The sequence below is a fragment of the Urocitellus parryii genome, chromosome 4, assembly GCF_045843805.1.
Source record: "Urocitellus parryii isolate mUroPar1 chromosome 4, mUroPar1.hap1, whole genome shotgun sequence".
Taxonomy (NCBI): Eukaryota; Metazoa; Chordata; class Mammalia; order Rodentia; family Sciuridae; genus Urocitellus; species Urocitellus parryii.
The window spans coordinates 117188868-117206271 of NC_135534.1; the positions used below are offsets into that span (position 1 = coordinate 117188868).

Here is a 17404-nt window from a genome sequence, read left to right on the forward strand (position 1 = left end):
GAGGGCGGTACCCAAAGGAATCTGAAAAATATTCCGCAGGGGCGGGGAAGCGGAATGTGCTTGAATCCGGAGGCTGCAGGCAGATAGACCAGCGCTGTGAACACAAATCACCGCGCGGGTGCTAGCATCCGGGGCGCACCTCCGCCCAGCCGAGCAGAGGCCCGCGGCCCACCCACCGCACACCCCTGCGCCTCACGCCCTCGGGGTCCGAAGCGGGGGCGGGGCTGTCCGCGGTTGGGGGCGGGGCCGGGCGGGGGCGCGCGTCTGGGACTGCGGGAGGAGCAGGCTATGCCATGCACTGATTTGGTCTGGAACGAACAAGGGGCGGTGTCTTGGGGGCAGTCCTGCGGGCCAGCATTGGGTGCTGCAGAAGGAGGGCGTGGTTTTGTGAAGTCAGTTCCGGTTGGTGTAAAACCCCCGGGGCGGCGGCGAACCGGCTTCAGATGCTTCTGGGTCGCGGTGGGGAAAGCGTTCTAACCCGTGTGTGTGTGAGCTTGAGAGCCCAGGCTAGAACGACCCGGTGAGGGATGGCGGCCACCAGGACGGCGGCCGCCGCGGCCACGGGCAAACTCCTGATCCTGCTGCTGCTCGTGCTTACGGCACCCGCTGCGGCGCTGGCCGGCTACATCGAGGTGAGGACTAGGCGAGTGCCCGAGCACCGTCTTCGCGAGCTGCGGGGAGCGCGGCCTGTGGGCGGGCAGTGGGGTCCGCGGCGGGCCGGACAGGGGGCGCAGCGCGGGGTGGTAGAGGTGGTCCGGCGCTGCGGCGGGTCTGGCGCGCCCTCCCCCGCCCGCCCCTGCTTGGCGCAGTGCTAAGCGCTGAGGTCGGACCGCCTCCGCCGCCGCAGAGGCCAAATGAAAGGCGTCGGGGCTGCGGGGCGCTGGGGGCGGCAGGCCGCCTCTGCCGCCCCGACCGCTCCAGCCCCCAACCTGCCCGCTGCACCGGTACATTCTCCGGGGACCCGGAGCCGCCCGGACGCTCGCCCCACCCTCCCTCGGGAAAATGCTTGTCTCTGCGAGCGTCCTGCGGCCCCGCCGGCGTTCTTGTGGCATTTGCCATCGCCTCTCCGCATCTCGCACCTCGGGGTCTGGGTCCCCTCGGAGGCGGTCCCGCACGCACCCGGTTCACTCTCTCCCACGGCGGCAGGGCCTCTGGTCACGGGACTCCCACCTGCAGACGGCAGGCTAAGCCTTTGTTGGCCAGGTGGACTTTGTTGTGGGATGCGGCTCCGCAGCCTTGGCTCTTGGCTGGCGGCCGCTTTGCCGGGCGCGTCCCGAGAGGCGCCCGCACCGGCCGCGGGGTGCCTTGGCTCTCCCGGCCGCCGCGGGAGCCGGTGCCAGCACGCGGGGTGCGGGCCGGGAACCGGAGCCTTCCAATACAGCCGGTTGCTCAAGTTTAATGAACTATGGAAAACCTGCCTCTGGATTTGGTGTTTGCCTCTTTTAAGTAGGGGGGAAAGGGTGGGGTCTTAGCCAGAGAGGAAAGTATCCTTTGAAGGCGTTATGAAAACTCTATTTAAATGCTACTTTTTTAGTGTCAGAATGTCAGTGGACGTTTCGCATCGGGGGTAACCCTGTACATTTTTTTTTTTTTTTTTCGCTGCTGGGTGGTGAAGTGGCCAGGCTCCCTGGTGGTTGGCGGGAGTTCAGGCCACTGGAAAAGGCAGGGTGGCCAGAATCGGTGTGGATTGGCGTTCTGCAGCGCGGTCTGCCTTGAGCCTCCTTAGAGGATCCCTCTGTTGCTGAAGTAGACGTGGGACTTTATTTTTATTTTTTTCTCAAAATAGTGCTTGAACTGTTGCACTGGAATGTGTGTTTCTATGTAGTTTATTCCTTGTGCCTGTTCGCTATATTTAAGATTACTGTTGGTTTCTGCGTGTTGCGCTAATTTCAGAAATGTGAGACTGGAGTTGATAACTAGGCATTGCCTGCGAACTTGTTAATAAAAACCCCAATTTAGAATGTATTATTCACTTCTATAGAATGTGTAAATATTTCCATTGCAAAAGAAATCTAATAAAAAAAATCCCTTAAGGAATGGCTTAAAAACGTTTGTATTCGTCTTGCTTAAGCTTTTTGACTGGGGGGGCGGATAATTAAGTTTTAAGTAGAAATAGTCAATGTTGATATACACAGGCTTTTATTTTAGTCTCCACAAAGTGGATAAGATGTCTCATGAAAAGCAACAATTAAGTAGAACGGGAAGGGAAAGGGGAAAAAAGGATTTTGTATGCAAGATGGAACTTAACTAGTGAGGCAGGATGTCAGAAACCATTGTTCATACTCTTACCTCACTTTCCAGTGGTATGAGAGACTCCAGGCACTAATGAATTCATAAGAGAGGATTTATCAACTTAAAAATATTGGAGCTGGCGTTGTAGCTCTGTGGTAGGGTGCATGCCTAGTACTGGGTTTGATCCTCATCACCACATAAAAATATAAAAATGCTTTAAAAAATATTAACATGCCTATGGAGAATGAAAAAACAATAATAGAATTGGTTGTTGTGGATTAAATTTGGTAGCCACACTGTGTTCAATTGAAAAGTCTGACTAAACAAAATAAGATATCAACTTCTGCAAAATGCTTTGTAAATGCTAGTTTATGGTAACTTTTATCCTATGGAACTGTTTTTGCCCACTTAATAAGTTATCTTTATTCTTTTGTCAGACTGGCAGAATTTTATTCACATGTATATAATTTGATTTTATTTGCTGTCAGGATTGCTTAAGCCTTAATTTAGATGAGAATGGCCTAAATCAGGATGTCTTTGGGAGGCCCGTATTGAGATTAGCCAAAGGGATTCTGGCCAAATCCCTGATCAAGTTGCTTGGCACAGAATTATTGATTGGCGAATCTTTTCGTGTTGCTTGGTGTTGACTAAATTAATCTCTTACACCTGTTTAAAAAGAAACCCCCCCACCCTCTGTACTCAGGGTCACTTCCTCTGTTAAATCCGAGACCTTCTCCTGTGTGCCTGCTCCTGTTTGGAAATCAAGAAACAGTTTTTGCGTTGAAACCTGTATGCTAAATACAACGGACATTTTAGACGTCTTAGAGCTGGAACTTGTTCTGGCACATCTGAAAATAAGAGGGCCACTTGATTGCCAATTTTCAGGAAACTCAAATTAAGCCCAAATGACAGTATGACAACTGAGGCACAGGAGAGAAGGCTTTGTGTTGGTATTTCTGAAAGGTGGAATAGGGAATATCTAATTGTGTTTGGGAGAGGTATGTTGGTAGTGTTTCTGTTATGACTGTGTTAAAAATCTGTTGATAATAGAAGCTGTTTTATGAACTCCTTTTATAGAGGGAATTTGTTTTATTCTCATCTAAAGTTAGGCTTTCCTATATTGTAGCCATTACCTATTGAGATAATTGTGGCTAATGTGGCTGAGAAATGATTTTTTCTTTTTTCTTAATTTTAATTTAAGAAGTTTACATATAAAAAACGAATTGGAAAACTTTTTAACTTTGAAACAATTTTGTCTTGTAAATCTAGTTTAACTGTACATTTATGAAATCTAAATGCAGGTGGAATTTTTCCTATATGGTATAACAAATTTAGCTTCTGAATTGAGATACACTGTTAAGTGTAAAATATCTGGTTTTGAAGATTTAGTATGAAAGTTGTAAAGCATCTCACATTTTATATTGATTACATTGAAATGATAATATTTTAGACATTTGGCTAAGTGTATGAAAATTAATTTCACCAGTTTCTTTTAACTCTAATATGGCTATTAGAATTTTTTTTAAAAAAAATATTTATTTTTGTAGTTGGACACAATACTTTTATTTATTTTTATTTGGTGCTGAGGATGGAACCCAGGGCCTCACAAGTGCTAGGTGAGTGCTCTATCTCTGAGCCACAACCCTAGCCCCTATAAAATTTAATACTAAAAATTTAATTTTCTTGGATAGTGCTGACTTAAAGTCTACTGTTGGCCCAATGTGTTGCTATGTTTTCTTGCTTGTAGTTGGGGTTCAGCATGATCTTAAGTGTTTTTGTTGTTGTTGTTGTTGTTAGGACAGTTTCCAATATACCTTTTTTCCTATTACTTTTTTTCAGTTAAATTTAAAAAAAATTTTTTTTTAGTTGTTGATGACCTTTATTATTTTTATATGTGGTGCTGAGAATCGAACCCAGTGCCTCACACATGCCAGGCAAGTATGCTACTGCTGAGCCACAGTGCCAGCTCCCAATTTTTTTTTTTAATTTAGAAATAACTTTACATTTAAAAAAATTCAAAAATTGTACAAACAACTTTTATACTACTTTACCCACATTTACCATTAATATTCAGAATTTGCTTTCACTGGCTGCCAGGTTTAGCTCAGTGGTAGAGAGCATGCTTAGCATGTGCTAGGCTCTGGATCTCCAGCATAGCCAAAAAAAGGTTTACTTTAACATTTATTCTATTTACTATATTTTTTTGCTGAGTTGTTTGAAAGTAAGTTGTATTCACTTTTCCCTTTGTCCTTTAGAACTTTAGTGTGTATTTTCTAAGAACCAAGGACATTCTCTTACATAACCTTAGTATGGTTATCAATCTAAGGAAGTTCAACAATACTTGAATCCAGTAACAAATGTCTATAGATCCATTTGTTAGTTGACCCAAAAGTGTCCTTGCATTTGAAAACATGGTTATTCTTAAAGCTGAAGAACTTTTGAATTCTTAGCAGTAATGTGTGGAAGCTTATTTATTTTTTCAAAATACAAAAATCAGGTTTTTAACTTATGCTCTTTTGACTTGGAAAAATAAAGACATAACTTTTTAAGATTCTCATGTTATTTACCCTTACTGATTTTTCAGGCTTTTATGTTTTATTTTTAAAATAACAGAAGAAAATTTGTGTAGGTAGTGCATACTCATTTGTAAAAACATATTAAAGGGCTGGAATTGTGGCTCAGAGGTAGAGCACTTGTCTAGTACACATGGGCACTGGGTTCAATCCTCAGCACCACATAAAGTAAAATAAAGACATGTGTCCACCTATAACTAAAAAACTAAAAAAATAAAAATATATAAATTATAAGAAATGAAAACTAATCTGAAATCTCATCCAGGAATATTGCACTGTAAACATTTTGGTGGTGTATGTTCTTTATTTATCTTGTACAGAAATTTTATAAAAATGACACTATAATGATTAGTTTGAATCATCTTATAATTAACTCCTGAAAAAAAAGAATCTTGTTTTGTCAAAAAGTAGGGTAAGGGCTGGGGATATAGCTTAGTGGTAGAGTGCTTGCCTCGAATGCACAAGGCCCTGGGTTCAATCCCTAGCACCACAAAAAAAAAAAAAAAGATAGGGGTAAATCTTTGTATAATAATTGTAGTTGTTGTGGAGGAACCAGTAGAGAGAGAATTCTAAATTGCCTATAATTCAATTTTCATGACTTGTTTTTTAGTGAGATAAACTAGATTACTTTTAAGCTTAATTAAATTTAGTATATCATACCTTGATTTATGACCTGAAGTGGAAAGTGGATCATGTAGTTATTCAGATAGAAATGGGTTTCAGTTCTTTGTATTAAGTGCAACTAATAATTGCTTTTAAGGGAATTTTTCTTTATATAAGCATCATAAATTATTATTTAATTTTAGTTTTTAATTTTTTTGTTTTGTTTATTTTTTGTGGTGCTGAGGATTGAACTCTAGGGCCTTGAACACACTAGGCAAACACCCTACTCCTGAACTACACCCCAGCCCAAATATTTTTTTTTTAAATTCTTTGTAAACATAACTGTAATCTTTTTTAAAATAGGAAGGTTAGAAAACTAGCCAGCTTTTCTTTTGTTATTCATTCAAGTAGTGTTAAACTCCTTTTTGGGGTTTTGTGCTAGGTGCTATAACAATACAGAAGTAACAACAAATAAGGTTTGTTTTTACTCTTAAGAAAAGCCCTTGCATATGATTTTGAGGCCCCCACCCCCAAATACTCATTGTAGACATTTGGGCTGGTCAGTTTCAAAAGCTCTCCAGGTGATTCTAAAATGCAAGTAGAGAAAACAACTCCAGCCAATAAGAAACCCCAAGAAAACAGCAGTCTGGTTGTTATCCTCACCTAATAAGGTAGTTAGTAGAGACCAAGGTTTGGCCAGGGCATAAATCTGTCCATCCTAAGTCCACTGCTTTTTCCTTTTTTTCTGTTTTTGTTTCATAATGTTTATTGTTTGTTTGGAGTTTTTTTTTGTTTTTGTTTTTAATGTTTACTTGTCTTTCACACTACTAAAAATCTTGATATGACTATGTCTTTAAAATGCCTGTAATCCCAGTGGCTCACAGTGGCTCTGGAGGCTAAGGCGGGGAGATTTTGAGTTCAAAACCAGCCTCAGTAGCTTGGCAAGGCCCTGGGCAACTTAATAAGACCCTATCTCAAAATAAAAAATAAAAAGGTTTGGGGATGAGGTTCAGTGGTTAAACCCCATTGGTTTCAGTCCCCCGTATAGATATATATATATATCAAATGAATCAATATGAGATTTAACAATGACTCTGGAGGATATAATTGACTTCTTTGACATTTTACATTTTACACTGATTATACAAAAAAAGTTCAAAAGTTTTTTTAATGTGGAAGTTCTCTTTTTTCATCTTTATATTCTGACAATAGTTTTAAAAGAAATTATGACCCCATGTGGGGAGTTTTATCACAATCCATAGCATTAGTTGGAAGAGAAAAGGCTAATAACACCAGATTTATAACTACTGATCAATGACCAATGTGACTGTGACAGTTTTTGGAGTGAGGCATGTGTAAAGGTTGGTTATTTAGCAGTTTGCCATCATCTTTTCTACTCCATCTTCCTGAAACTAACTCCCCCAGTGGTTGAAGAGTGGTTATTGCATGCTGTGGAGAAAATATCCCGAGGAGCTGGGAGTAGTTGTGCACTCCTGTAATCCAGCAGCTCAGGAGTCTGAGGAGGATTGCAAGATCCAGGCCAGCAATTTAGCAAGGCCTGTCTCAAAATAAAAAATAAAAATGGCTGGGGATGCGGCTCAGTGGTTAAGTGCCCCTGGGTTCAGTTTCTGGTACCCCACCTCCACTCCCTTGCCCCACCCCAAAAAAGAAAAGAACATGTCCAGAGGAAGAGCAGGAAACTGTCTCTTCTCATATATCTCCTTTAAAGAGTGAAGAAACATTTCTCAAAGTCCACCTTCACAAGACTCCTAAAATGTCATTGGCCAGATTATGAGCTTCTAGCCAAATTAAGCCTTTGCAGGAGAGATGGTGCTACCTCAATAGTCATAGATTCTCAAAACCCGCTTTTTGATGAAGCAGGTGGCCAGGAGCAGGAGATGCAGCCTTGAATCAAATTGTATGTGGTTTGAAAAGAGAACTATGAATATTGTTAATAACCCAGTGTTATCGTCAGTTAACAGTGTCTGCTACGTGGACATTCTCCATTTGGGAAGTTATCCAGCTGAGCTGGTGGAAAGAGAAGTAATTTTTTTTTTTTTTTACTCGAAATTACCCATGGGTTAAAAGTTACTGGTAAAATTGAGACCTGTCTTAGGCATATGTGTTACCTATGCACTTTATTTTGTCATCTAGAACCCAGTGACTGGAAGAGTGAATATTTTGACTTGCATGAACTATAAAAAGGAGATACTCTGGAATAGAAGAAAATGGGGAAATTTTTTGGTGGTGGTAAAAACATAAATATTTTCAAATATTTCATCTTTTTCTCTGTAAGGCTAACAAATGCACAGGTAAAAGCAGGATTTTTACTGGAGAGATGAATTGATAGGATCTCTTTTATTTTACCCTTTTAAATTATGAATAGCTGTAACATAAATATATTTAAAATACATAGCAAACATCCAGTTTTGCTAAATTTAACACTTTGCCTTAGCCTTAAAAAACAAAACAGTACAGATATAGATACAGAAATAAAACAGAAATAAAGATCATATTTGAACTTTCCAGAAACAAGTTTTACCTTGAGTGAGGAGTGTAGTATTCCCAGTCATGTTTTCATGAAGCTTGCTCAGGTTTGATTACAGCTGTAGTAAATAATTTGTTTAGTGTTAAGTAAGCCCTTGGGTATTTTTGAGATTTTTAAAACTTAAAAGCATACAAAAAGAATATACCTCCTTGTATTTTCACCAAACACTTGTGTGATCACCACCAAAGTCAAGAAAAAGAATATGGCCAAAATTTCTTTTCTATCTCCAGAAGTAACCATTACCCTTTTATGGTAATCATTTCTTGCCTTTCTTTATAGTTTTTCCACCCAAACTTCCTCACACCACCCTAATTTTTCCTTTTTTTTTTTTTTTAAAGCTTCATGTAAATGAAATGATTCAGTATGTATTTGTAAGTGTTTGGTCTCTTTCAGCAAACCTATTTTTTAAAAAATATTTTTTAGGGCTGGGGATGTGGCTCAAGCTGTAGCGAGCTCGCCTGGCATGCGTGCGGCCCGGGTTCGATCCTCAGCACCACATACCAACAAAGGTGTTGTGTCCGCAGAAAACTAAAAAATAAATATTAAAAATTCTCTCTCTCTCTCTCTCTCTCACTCTCTCTCCTCTCTCACTCTCTCTTAAAAAAATATTTTTTAGTTGTTGATGGACCTTTATTTTATTTATTTGTATGTGGTGCAGAGAATTGAACTCAGTGCATCACGCACGCTAGGCAAGCCTGCTACCACTGAGCCACAACCCCAACCCCTCAACAAACCTATTTTTGAGAGTAGTTTGTATTGAATGCAGCTGTAATTGGTTTGTTTCCATTGCTGTGTAGTATTCTGTTGTATGAATGAAACACAATTTGTTTTGCCTATTTGCCATTTATTTCTAGTTTAATGCTGTTCTCTCTGTGGCTTTCCTTTGCTCTTTTTGTTTTGGATGGGTGGGGGTGGGTACTGGGGACTGAACCTAGGGTCACTATGTACTCTACCACTGAACTACATCCATATCCGTTCACTGTCTTGATGTCTTTTGAAGAAGGTCTTAATTTTAATGTCTAATTTTTCAGTTTTTATTTTATCTCACTCATGTTCTGCGTGGGCGAAGGAAAGACTCTCCTCCGGAGAGATGGGCTGGCTGAGAAATAAAAGCTAGGAAAAATAGTACTAGGAAATAACCACAGGACACAGAAATACGGTTTCAGAATGGGGGCTTCTGACAAAGAACAGAGCCTGTGCCTGGTTTATTTATATTGGAACACATCAAAGACATTCGATAGAAAGTTCTTCACCAAAACAGGGTAGAGGTGGGGGCAGGTAGGCTACTCAGTTACACCCATTCCAGTGTTGCTTGGGACCTTTCTGGGCAGAGTGGAGGGGGAGTTCACTTGTAATTGGGTAATCTTAATAACAGGAATGTCACTATAAGTTCCCAAATATCAGATCTACCCCCTCACTGGCTTCAACGCTGAAAAGGTCCTCACACATTTCACAGGTAGCTTCCTCCAACTTTATGTAAAAAAAGTATAGTAGGTGCTTTTTGTGTTCTATTCTTCTTTTACTATCCTGAAGACCTAAAAATATTTTTTAAACTGTATTTTCCCAATCTTATGACTATATATACCTTTTATTAGAATTTTTTTTTCTAAACTTTTTTTATTTGTTCTTTTTAGATTCACATGACAGTAGAGCATATTTTGACATACATAGGTGGAGTAAAACTTCCCATTCTTGTGGTTTTTATATGATTTGGGACTACACTGGTCATGTATGCATATGTGAACATAAGAAAGGTATATCTAATTCATTCTACTGTCTTTAGGAACTTTTTTTTTTTTTTGCCTTTTACATTTGGAGCTATCATTTACTTGAACTGATTTATTTATTTAGGTAGGTGTATAGTGAAGGTCTTTTTTTTCCTAGTTGCTCCATATGGATATCCAGCCTGCTGCATTTATCGTCAAGGTTGTCCTTTCCCTTCTGCTCTTCTCTGCCACCTTTATTGTAAATCAGGTATCTCTGAATCTGGTTTTCTCTCTTACAGTACATTGTTCTCTTTGTCTGTCCTTGCACCAGGTACTATGTATGGTTCTATATCTAATTGAACAAGCTTTTTTTTTTTTAACCTTGATTGTCTTTGATGGTGTCTTGGCTATTCCTTAACACATTTCTTTCTATGTAAATTTGCCAGATTCCACCAGAAATAACTACCTGTTAGGACCCTCTCTGCACAATACTGGGGATTGAACCCAGGGGTTCTACCACTAAGCTAACAGTCCCAGTCTTTTTTTATTTCATTTTAAGACAGGGTGAGGGCTGGGGTTGTGGTTCAGTGGTAGAGCGCTCACCTCACACGTGTGAGACCCTGGGTTCGATCCTCAGCACCACATAAAAAAATAAACAAAATAAAGACATTATGCCCATGTACAACTAAAAAAAAAAAAAAAAAAAAAAAAACTAAAAAAAAAAAAAGACAGGGTGACATTAAGTGGCCCAGACTAGCCTGGAGCTTGTCATCCCTCCTGCTTCAGCCTCCTGAGTAGCTGGGATCATAGGAATGTGCCACTGCACCAAGTGCCCACTGGAATTTTTATTGGTATTGCATGAAGTCTGTGGTTCAATTAGAAAAAAAAAAAAACCTGATCCTAACCTTAAGTCTTCCAATCCAGGAAAATGTCATATGCTTTCATTTAGGTCCTCTCTATACTCAATGTTTTATACTTTTTTTTTGCATAGAGATCTTAAACAGTTTTGTTAGGTTTATTAATAGGTGGTGGTGTTGTTTTTTTTCCTGAGACAATCTTGTTAAATTGCTTACACTGGCCTTGAACTTCAAATCCTCCTAACTCTCAAGTAGCTGGGATTATAGACATGTGCCACCATGCCCAGCTTGATGTATTTATTTTTTTGGTATCAAGGATTGAACCTAGGGACACCTAACCACTGAGCCACATCCCCAGCCCTTTTATCTGTAGCTTTGAAATTTTTTGAATATATTCTGTGAGTTTTCTTTGCATTTAATCCTTGTAGCTTTTCTTTTTCTCACTTTATTATATTGGCTAGGACTCTAGTAACATGTTTTCTGTATTAGATGATATAGATTAAGCTGTTACATAACATCTTTGTCTAACTCCTGGTCTCAGAGGAAACTGTATCATTTATATGATACTAACAGATACTAGCTTTTAAAAAATGTTTATTTTTTAGTTGTAGTTGGACATAATACCTTTATTTTATTTTTACGTACTGCTGAGGATTGAACCCAGGGCCTCACATGTGCTAGGGGAGTGCTCTACTGCTGAGCCCCAGCCCCAGATACCTACCACCTTTATCAGAAGAGAAAGAATTCTTTCATTCTAAGATTGCCAAAGATCTTCCCCAGTCCCTGGTGCTAGAGATCAAACTGGGGCCCTTGCACATGCTAGACAAGTGTTCGACCACTGAGCCACACCCACAGCCTGCTCTTTAATTTTGATAGTGCAATATTATAAGCAATTTTACATTCGTGAAATTAACCAAATTTTGTTTGCTAAAATTTTTCTGGATTTGATTTGCCAGAATTTTGTTCAAGAATTTTGCCTCTGTGCCCCAAAGTGGGTTTGACCTATAATTTTTCTCTTGTTTATAATATACTTGTAAAGTTTTAGTTTCAGAGTTGCTGGCTCCATAAAAGCTTTGGCAGAGAGAGCTTGCCTTTTTTAAAAAAAATCTAGAATATTTTATTTAAGAGCAGCATTATCATTTCCTTAAAAATTTGGGAGATATTTATCAGTGAAGTCATTGGAATTTTCTTTGTGTTAAGGTTTATAGTTATGAAGTCAGATCTTTTGTCAGTTTTGGTGTGTCTAGTTGTTATTTGATCTGACTTTTAATTTAATTTTGTAGTCCTGGGGATGGAACCAAGGGCCTTGCATGTGCTGTGCACATCCTCTACCACTGAGCTACAACCTCAACCCCTATCTGATTAAAGTTTTTTTATAAATATTCTTATGGTCTCTGAAATGTCAGAATCTGCAGTCATGTGGCCCACCTTTTTTTTTGAAGTGGGTTGTCACTATGTTGCTCCTGGCCTCAAAGCAATCCTCCTGCCTCAGCCTCCCAGGTAAATGGAATGTCAGGCATAAACCACCCTGCCCAGCTTCACCCCTCCTTTTAGCTAGTCTTGCCAGGTGTTAGCAATACTAGACTTTTCAAATGATCAACTTGGGGGTTTGTTGATCTTACTACATAATTTATTTATTTTTATTTTTATTTATTTTTTTTTAGAGAGAGAGAATTTTAATATTTTTTTTTTAGTTTTCGGCAGACACAACATCTTTGTTTATATGTGGTGCTGAGGATCGAACCCGGGCCATATGCATGCCAGGCGAGCGTACTACCGCTTGAGCCACATCCCCAGCCCATACTACATATTTTTTTCAACTTTATTTCTGCTCATTATTATTTCTTTCTTTATACCTTCCACAAGTTTAATTTGTTCTTTTTCTTTTTTAAATTTTATTTTGTAATGCTGGGGATTGAATCCAGGGCCTTTGTACATGGTAGGCAAGTGCTTTAACACCAAACTATATAACCAATCAAGTTTGTTCTAACAATTTGATATGGTTGCCTAACTCAGTTTTTTTAGACTTTCTTTTATTTTATATTAAAGTTATAAATTCCCCTCCAAACAGATCTTTAGTTTTAGTCCATGAGTTTTTAAAAAATGATTATTTAGTTAAAAAGTTGGTTTTCCTTTGTGATTCTATTTTTTTTGATTCAGTTATTACTTTAAAAGTGCATCTTTCACTGTATGTCATTTTTTAGGTGTTGGGGATTAAACTCAGGGCCCTCATGTGTGGCCAGCACATGAGATGAAGCTACCCCTGGGCTTCATCTCCAGAAGTATATTTCCTTTTTTTTTTTTCTTTTTTTCTTTTTTTGTGGTACCAGGAATTGAACTCAGTGGTGCTTAAGCAGTGAGCCAAGTCAGCCTTTTTTTTTTTTTTTTTCCTTTCTTTCTTTTGGTGATGCTGGGGATTGAACCCAGGGCCTTGGGAATGCAAGGCAAGCATTCTATCAACTGAGCTCTATCTCCAGCCTACCACCAGCCTTTTAAAAAAATATTTTATTTAGAGACAGGGTCTTTGTTGAGTTGCTGAGTCTGGCTTTGAACTTATGATCTTCCTGCCTCAGCCTCCTGAACTGCTGAGATTATAGCCACATCAATGTTTATAGCAGCACAATTCACAATAACTAAACTGTGGAGCCAACCTAGATGTGCTTCAGTGGATGAATGGATAAAAAAAATGTGGCATGTATACACAATGGAATTTTACTCAGCAATAAAAGAGAATAAAATTATGGCATTTGCAGGTAAATGAATGGCATTGGAGACAATAATGCTAAGTGAAGTAAGCCAATCCCCCCCCCAAAAAAAAATGCCAAATGTTTTATCTGATATAGGGAGGCTGACTCATAGTCTTGTAGGGAAGGGGAGCATGGGAGGAATAGATGAATTGTAGATAGGGAAGAGGGGGGTGGGAGGGAAAGGGAGGAGGCAGGGGATTAGCAAGGATGGTGGAATGTGACAGACATCATTATCCAAAGTACAAGTATGAAGACACGAATTGGGTGTCAACCTACTTTATATACAAACAGAGATATGAAAAGTTGTGATATATATGTGTAATATAAGAATTGTAATGCAAAAAAATGTACACGTAAAAAGACATGAATGGATGTGAACATACTTTATATACAACGAAATGAAAAATTGTGCTCTGTATGTGTATATAAGAATTGTAATGCATTCCGCTGTCATTTAAAAAAATAAATCAATTAAATTAAAAAAAAAGAGATTATAGGTGTCTGCCACCATGCCCGGCCTTATTTTTTTCCATGAATATAAATTATACAACATTAGAGTGGCATGCACTATTGCAGGTGGCAAGTGGTGGTAATCATGGAGATAATAGATGCCCTTGTTGTGGTACCAGTAGAAATATCTCCAGGCAAACTGTAGCCTTAAGACTTGAGAGACTACATAGCTTTCATGATGTGAAGGTTGCACACATTCATATCTGCCAGCTTTGGGTGTTTGGGCATATAGACATTTTTCTTGGCTATCATCACACTGTCCTTAAAAAGGAGTTCATAAATGGCAGTCCCATTCTTCTTGGGCATCTGGCATGGTGGAAACTGCAGGGTTTGAGGTCACAGCAGGAAAGAAGTGTGAATTCTTAAAAAATATGTTCTTGTGAAGTTCCTTAATCTGTAGTTGATGTCTTTCAGTTTTAGAAATTTCTCAGTCATTCTCTTTATTTATTTAAAATTTTTTTTAGATGTTGATAGACCTTTAGTTTATTCATTTATTTATATATGGTGCTGAGAATCAAACCCAGGGCCTCACACATGCTAGGCAAGTATTCTACCATTGAGCCACAACTCCAGCCCTGAGTCATTCTCTTTAAATGTTTAAATATCTACTAACATTTTACTACTAGTAGTTTTCTATTTTCCTATAGGACCCCAAAAAATATCTTAAAACAAGACCCTCCCATATCTCAGGAAGTAATGCCAAGAGTTAATACATGGATGACATCAAATTAAAAAGCTTTTTCATGGTAAGGGAAAGAAGTAGAATGTGAAAAGAGAACCACTTTTTTTCTTGGTACCGAGGATTGAACCCAGGGTGTTTAACCACTGAGTCACATCCTCAGCACCACCACCCTTTTTTAATAGGTGCAGATGGATACAATGTCTTTATTTATTTTTATGTGGTGTTGAGGATTGAACCCAGTGCCTCACATTTGCCCATCAAGCGCTGTATCATTAAGCCACAACTCCAGCTCCTCAGCCCTTTTTAATTTTATTTTTTAGTTTTTGAGAGAATTTGAGAGATTTTAAAAAAAAATATTTAGTTTTTAGTTTTCGGTGGACACATCTTTATTTTATTTTTTATTTGGTGTACAGGATCGAACCCAGCTCCCCATGCATGCCAGGTGAGCGCTCTACTGCTTGAGCCATGTCCCCAGCCCAGCCCTTTTTTATTTTGAAACAGGATCTCATTAAGTTGCTTAGAACTTGCTAAATTGCTGAGGCTAGCCTCCCAAACTTTTGGGATTATAGGTGTGTGCCAGTATGCCTGACGAGAACCTACTTTATCTTTGCTAGCTACTCTTCTAATAGAGGGTTAATATCTGGAATATATAAAGAACTTAATACCCCCAAAACAAATAACCCACTTAATAAATGGGCAAATGAGTTAAACAGACACTTCTCAAAAGAAGAAATATGAAAGGCCAACAAACCAGGCATGGTGGTGCACACCTGTAATCCCAGTGATTTAGGAGGCTAAGACAGGAGGCTCACAAGTTCAAAGGCAGTCTCTGCAACTTAGCAAGGCCTCAACTTAGTGAGACCGCTGTGTCTCAAAATAAAAAATTAATAGGGCTGGGAATGTGACTGAGTGGGTAAGTGCCCCTGGGTTCAATCCCTTGTACCCCCCCCCCCCAAAAAAAGGCCAACAAATATATGAAAACATGTTCTATATCTTTAGCAAACAGGGAAATACAAATCAGAATTACATTGAGATTTCATTTCACACTAGTCAGATTGGCAGTCATCAAGAATCCAAACATTAAGTGCTGGAGAGGATGTAGAGAAAAAGGAATACTTTTACAGTGCTGTTGTGATTGTAAATTAGTACAACAGTTATGGAAATCAGTATGGAGCTTCCTCAGAAAACTAGGCATGGAACCATCACATGACCCAGTTATAATCCTCTTTCGTATTTATCCTAAAGAATTAAAGTCATTACACTATAGTGATACATGGATACTCATGTACATAATCACACAATTCACAGTAGCCAAACTGGAACCAGCCTAGGTGTCCATTAGTGGATGAATGGATAAAGAAAATGTGGCATATTTACACAATGGAGTTTTATTCAACCACAGAGAAAAATGAAATATTTGCAGGAAAATGGATGGAACTTGAGACCATCATGATAAGCTAAATAAACCAATCTCAGCAAAGGTCTAGGGGGTTATACGTTCTCTCCCCGATATGTGGAACCTAGAGAGAAAAAAGGAAAAGTGGGGGTCAGGAATCTCATGAAAATTGAAGGAAGATAGTAGAGGAAAGGGACCAGGAGGTGGGAAAAGGGGGGAGGAAGCAGGGAAGTCCTTGGGAGTGATATTGGCCAAAATATATTGTGTGCATGTATGGATATATATAACAGCAGATCTCATCATTACGCACCAGTAAAAGACCATGGAAAGGTGGAAAAAATGTGTGTGTGTGTGTGTGTGTGTGTGTGTGTGTGTGTGTGAGAGAGAGAGAGAGAGAGAGAGAGAGAGAGAGAGAGACAGGGGAATCTTAAGACATTATCACTGTATTCCTCATTTGTCTTCCCTCATTTAATGATTTTATTTTGACTCATTCTGCATATTGACAATTTCTTTAGCTATAGCCTATTTACCATTAAGTCCATCCAGAGTTTTTTTTTTTTTTTTAATTCATTTATTTTTTATGTGGTGCTGAGGATCGAACCAGGGCCCCACACGTACTGGGTGAGCACTCCACCATTGAGCCACAATCCCAGCCCAGTTTTTTTTTTTTTAATATATTTTTTTTAGTTGTAATTTATTTACTTATTTTTTATGTGGTGCTGAGGATGGAACCCAGGGCCTCCCATGTGCCAGGCGAACGCTCTACCACTGAGCCACAACCACAGCCTCCATCCAGACTTTTTAATTTTCATTGTTGTAGCTTTCAGTTTTATAATTTAAAGTTGGTTCTTTTTCTTCTTTCTAGATCATAATGGGGAAAGTCTCAGTCTTTTTTGTATCTTTGAACATGGTAAGAATAGTGGAATAGTCTGTCTAATAATTCTTGTATCTGTGGTCCCTGTGGAGATCTTTTCCTATGATTTTTTTAATATTTATTTTTTAGTTAGAGGTGGGCACAATATCTTTATTTTTATGTGATGCTGAGGATCGAACCCAGTGCCTCATGCATGGTAGGTGAGCTCTCTACCTCCGAGCCACAACCCATTCCTATGATTTTTTTCTGCTGGTTTTCATTCATGTGATTTTATTTTATTTTTTAACATTTTTTTCAGTTGTTGATGGACCTTTATTGTTATTTATTTATATGTGGTGCTGAGAATTGAACCCAGTGCCTCATACATGCTAGGCAAGCACTCTGCTACTGAGTCACAACTCCAGCAAGTTATTTTTGATTGTATGTCAGACATTTTATTTATATAGATGGTCATAGATTAATTTGAGGGCCTAATGTTATGCTCCAGAGACCATCTTTCGTTTCATTCTACCTGGAGCTTAAGGACAGGAGCAATCCAGAATCTCTTTCTAATTTCCTGGATTTGAATGATTGGAAACTGAGCTGCAGTCTCTTTGGCGTTCTGCCAATTTCTGGCTTACCTTTCTAGGTCAGTTTGCTTAGGGATATCAACTCCAAACCTTTATATTCTCCAAGT

The 17404-nt window shown here is 39.2% G+C and overlaps 1 protein-coding gene across 4 annotated transcripts in view; it reads left to right on the top strand.

Moving 5' to 3' along the window:
• The first annotated feature begins 435 nt into the window (after positions 1–435).
• The window catches only part of Aplp2 (amyloid beta precursor like protein 2), a 70628-nt gene continuing 53659 nt past the window's right edge, over positions 436–17404 (top strand). For 2 of the 4 annotated variants that reach the window (XM_026392398.2, XM_026392400.2), the window contains exon 1: positions 436–632. In XM_026392398.2, coding sequence (XP_026248183.1) covers positions 528–632 — 105 coding nt within the window. In that variant the 5' untranslated portion in view covers positions 436–527. The remainder of the gene's footprint in view (positions 633–17404) is intronic. The other 2 variants (XM_026392399.2, XM_026392401.2) reach the window with 1 other exon arrangement.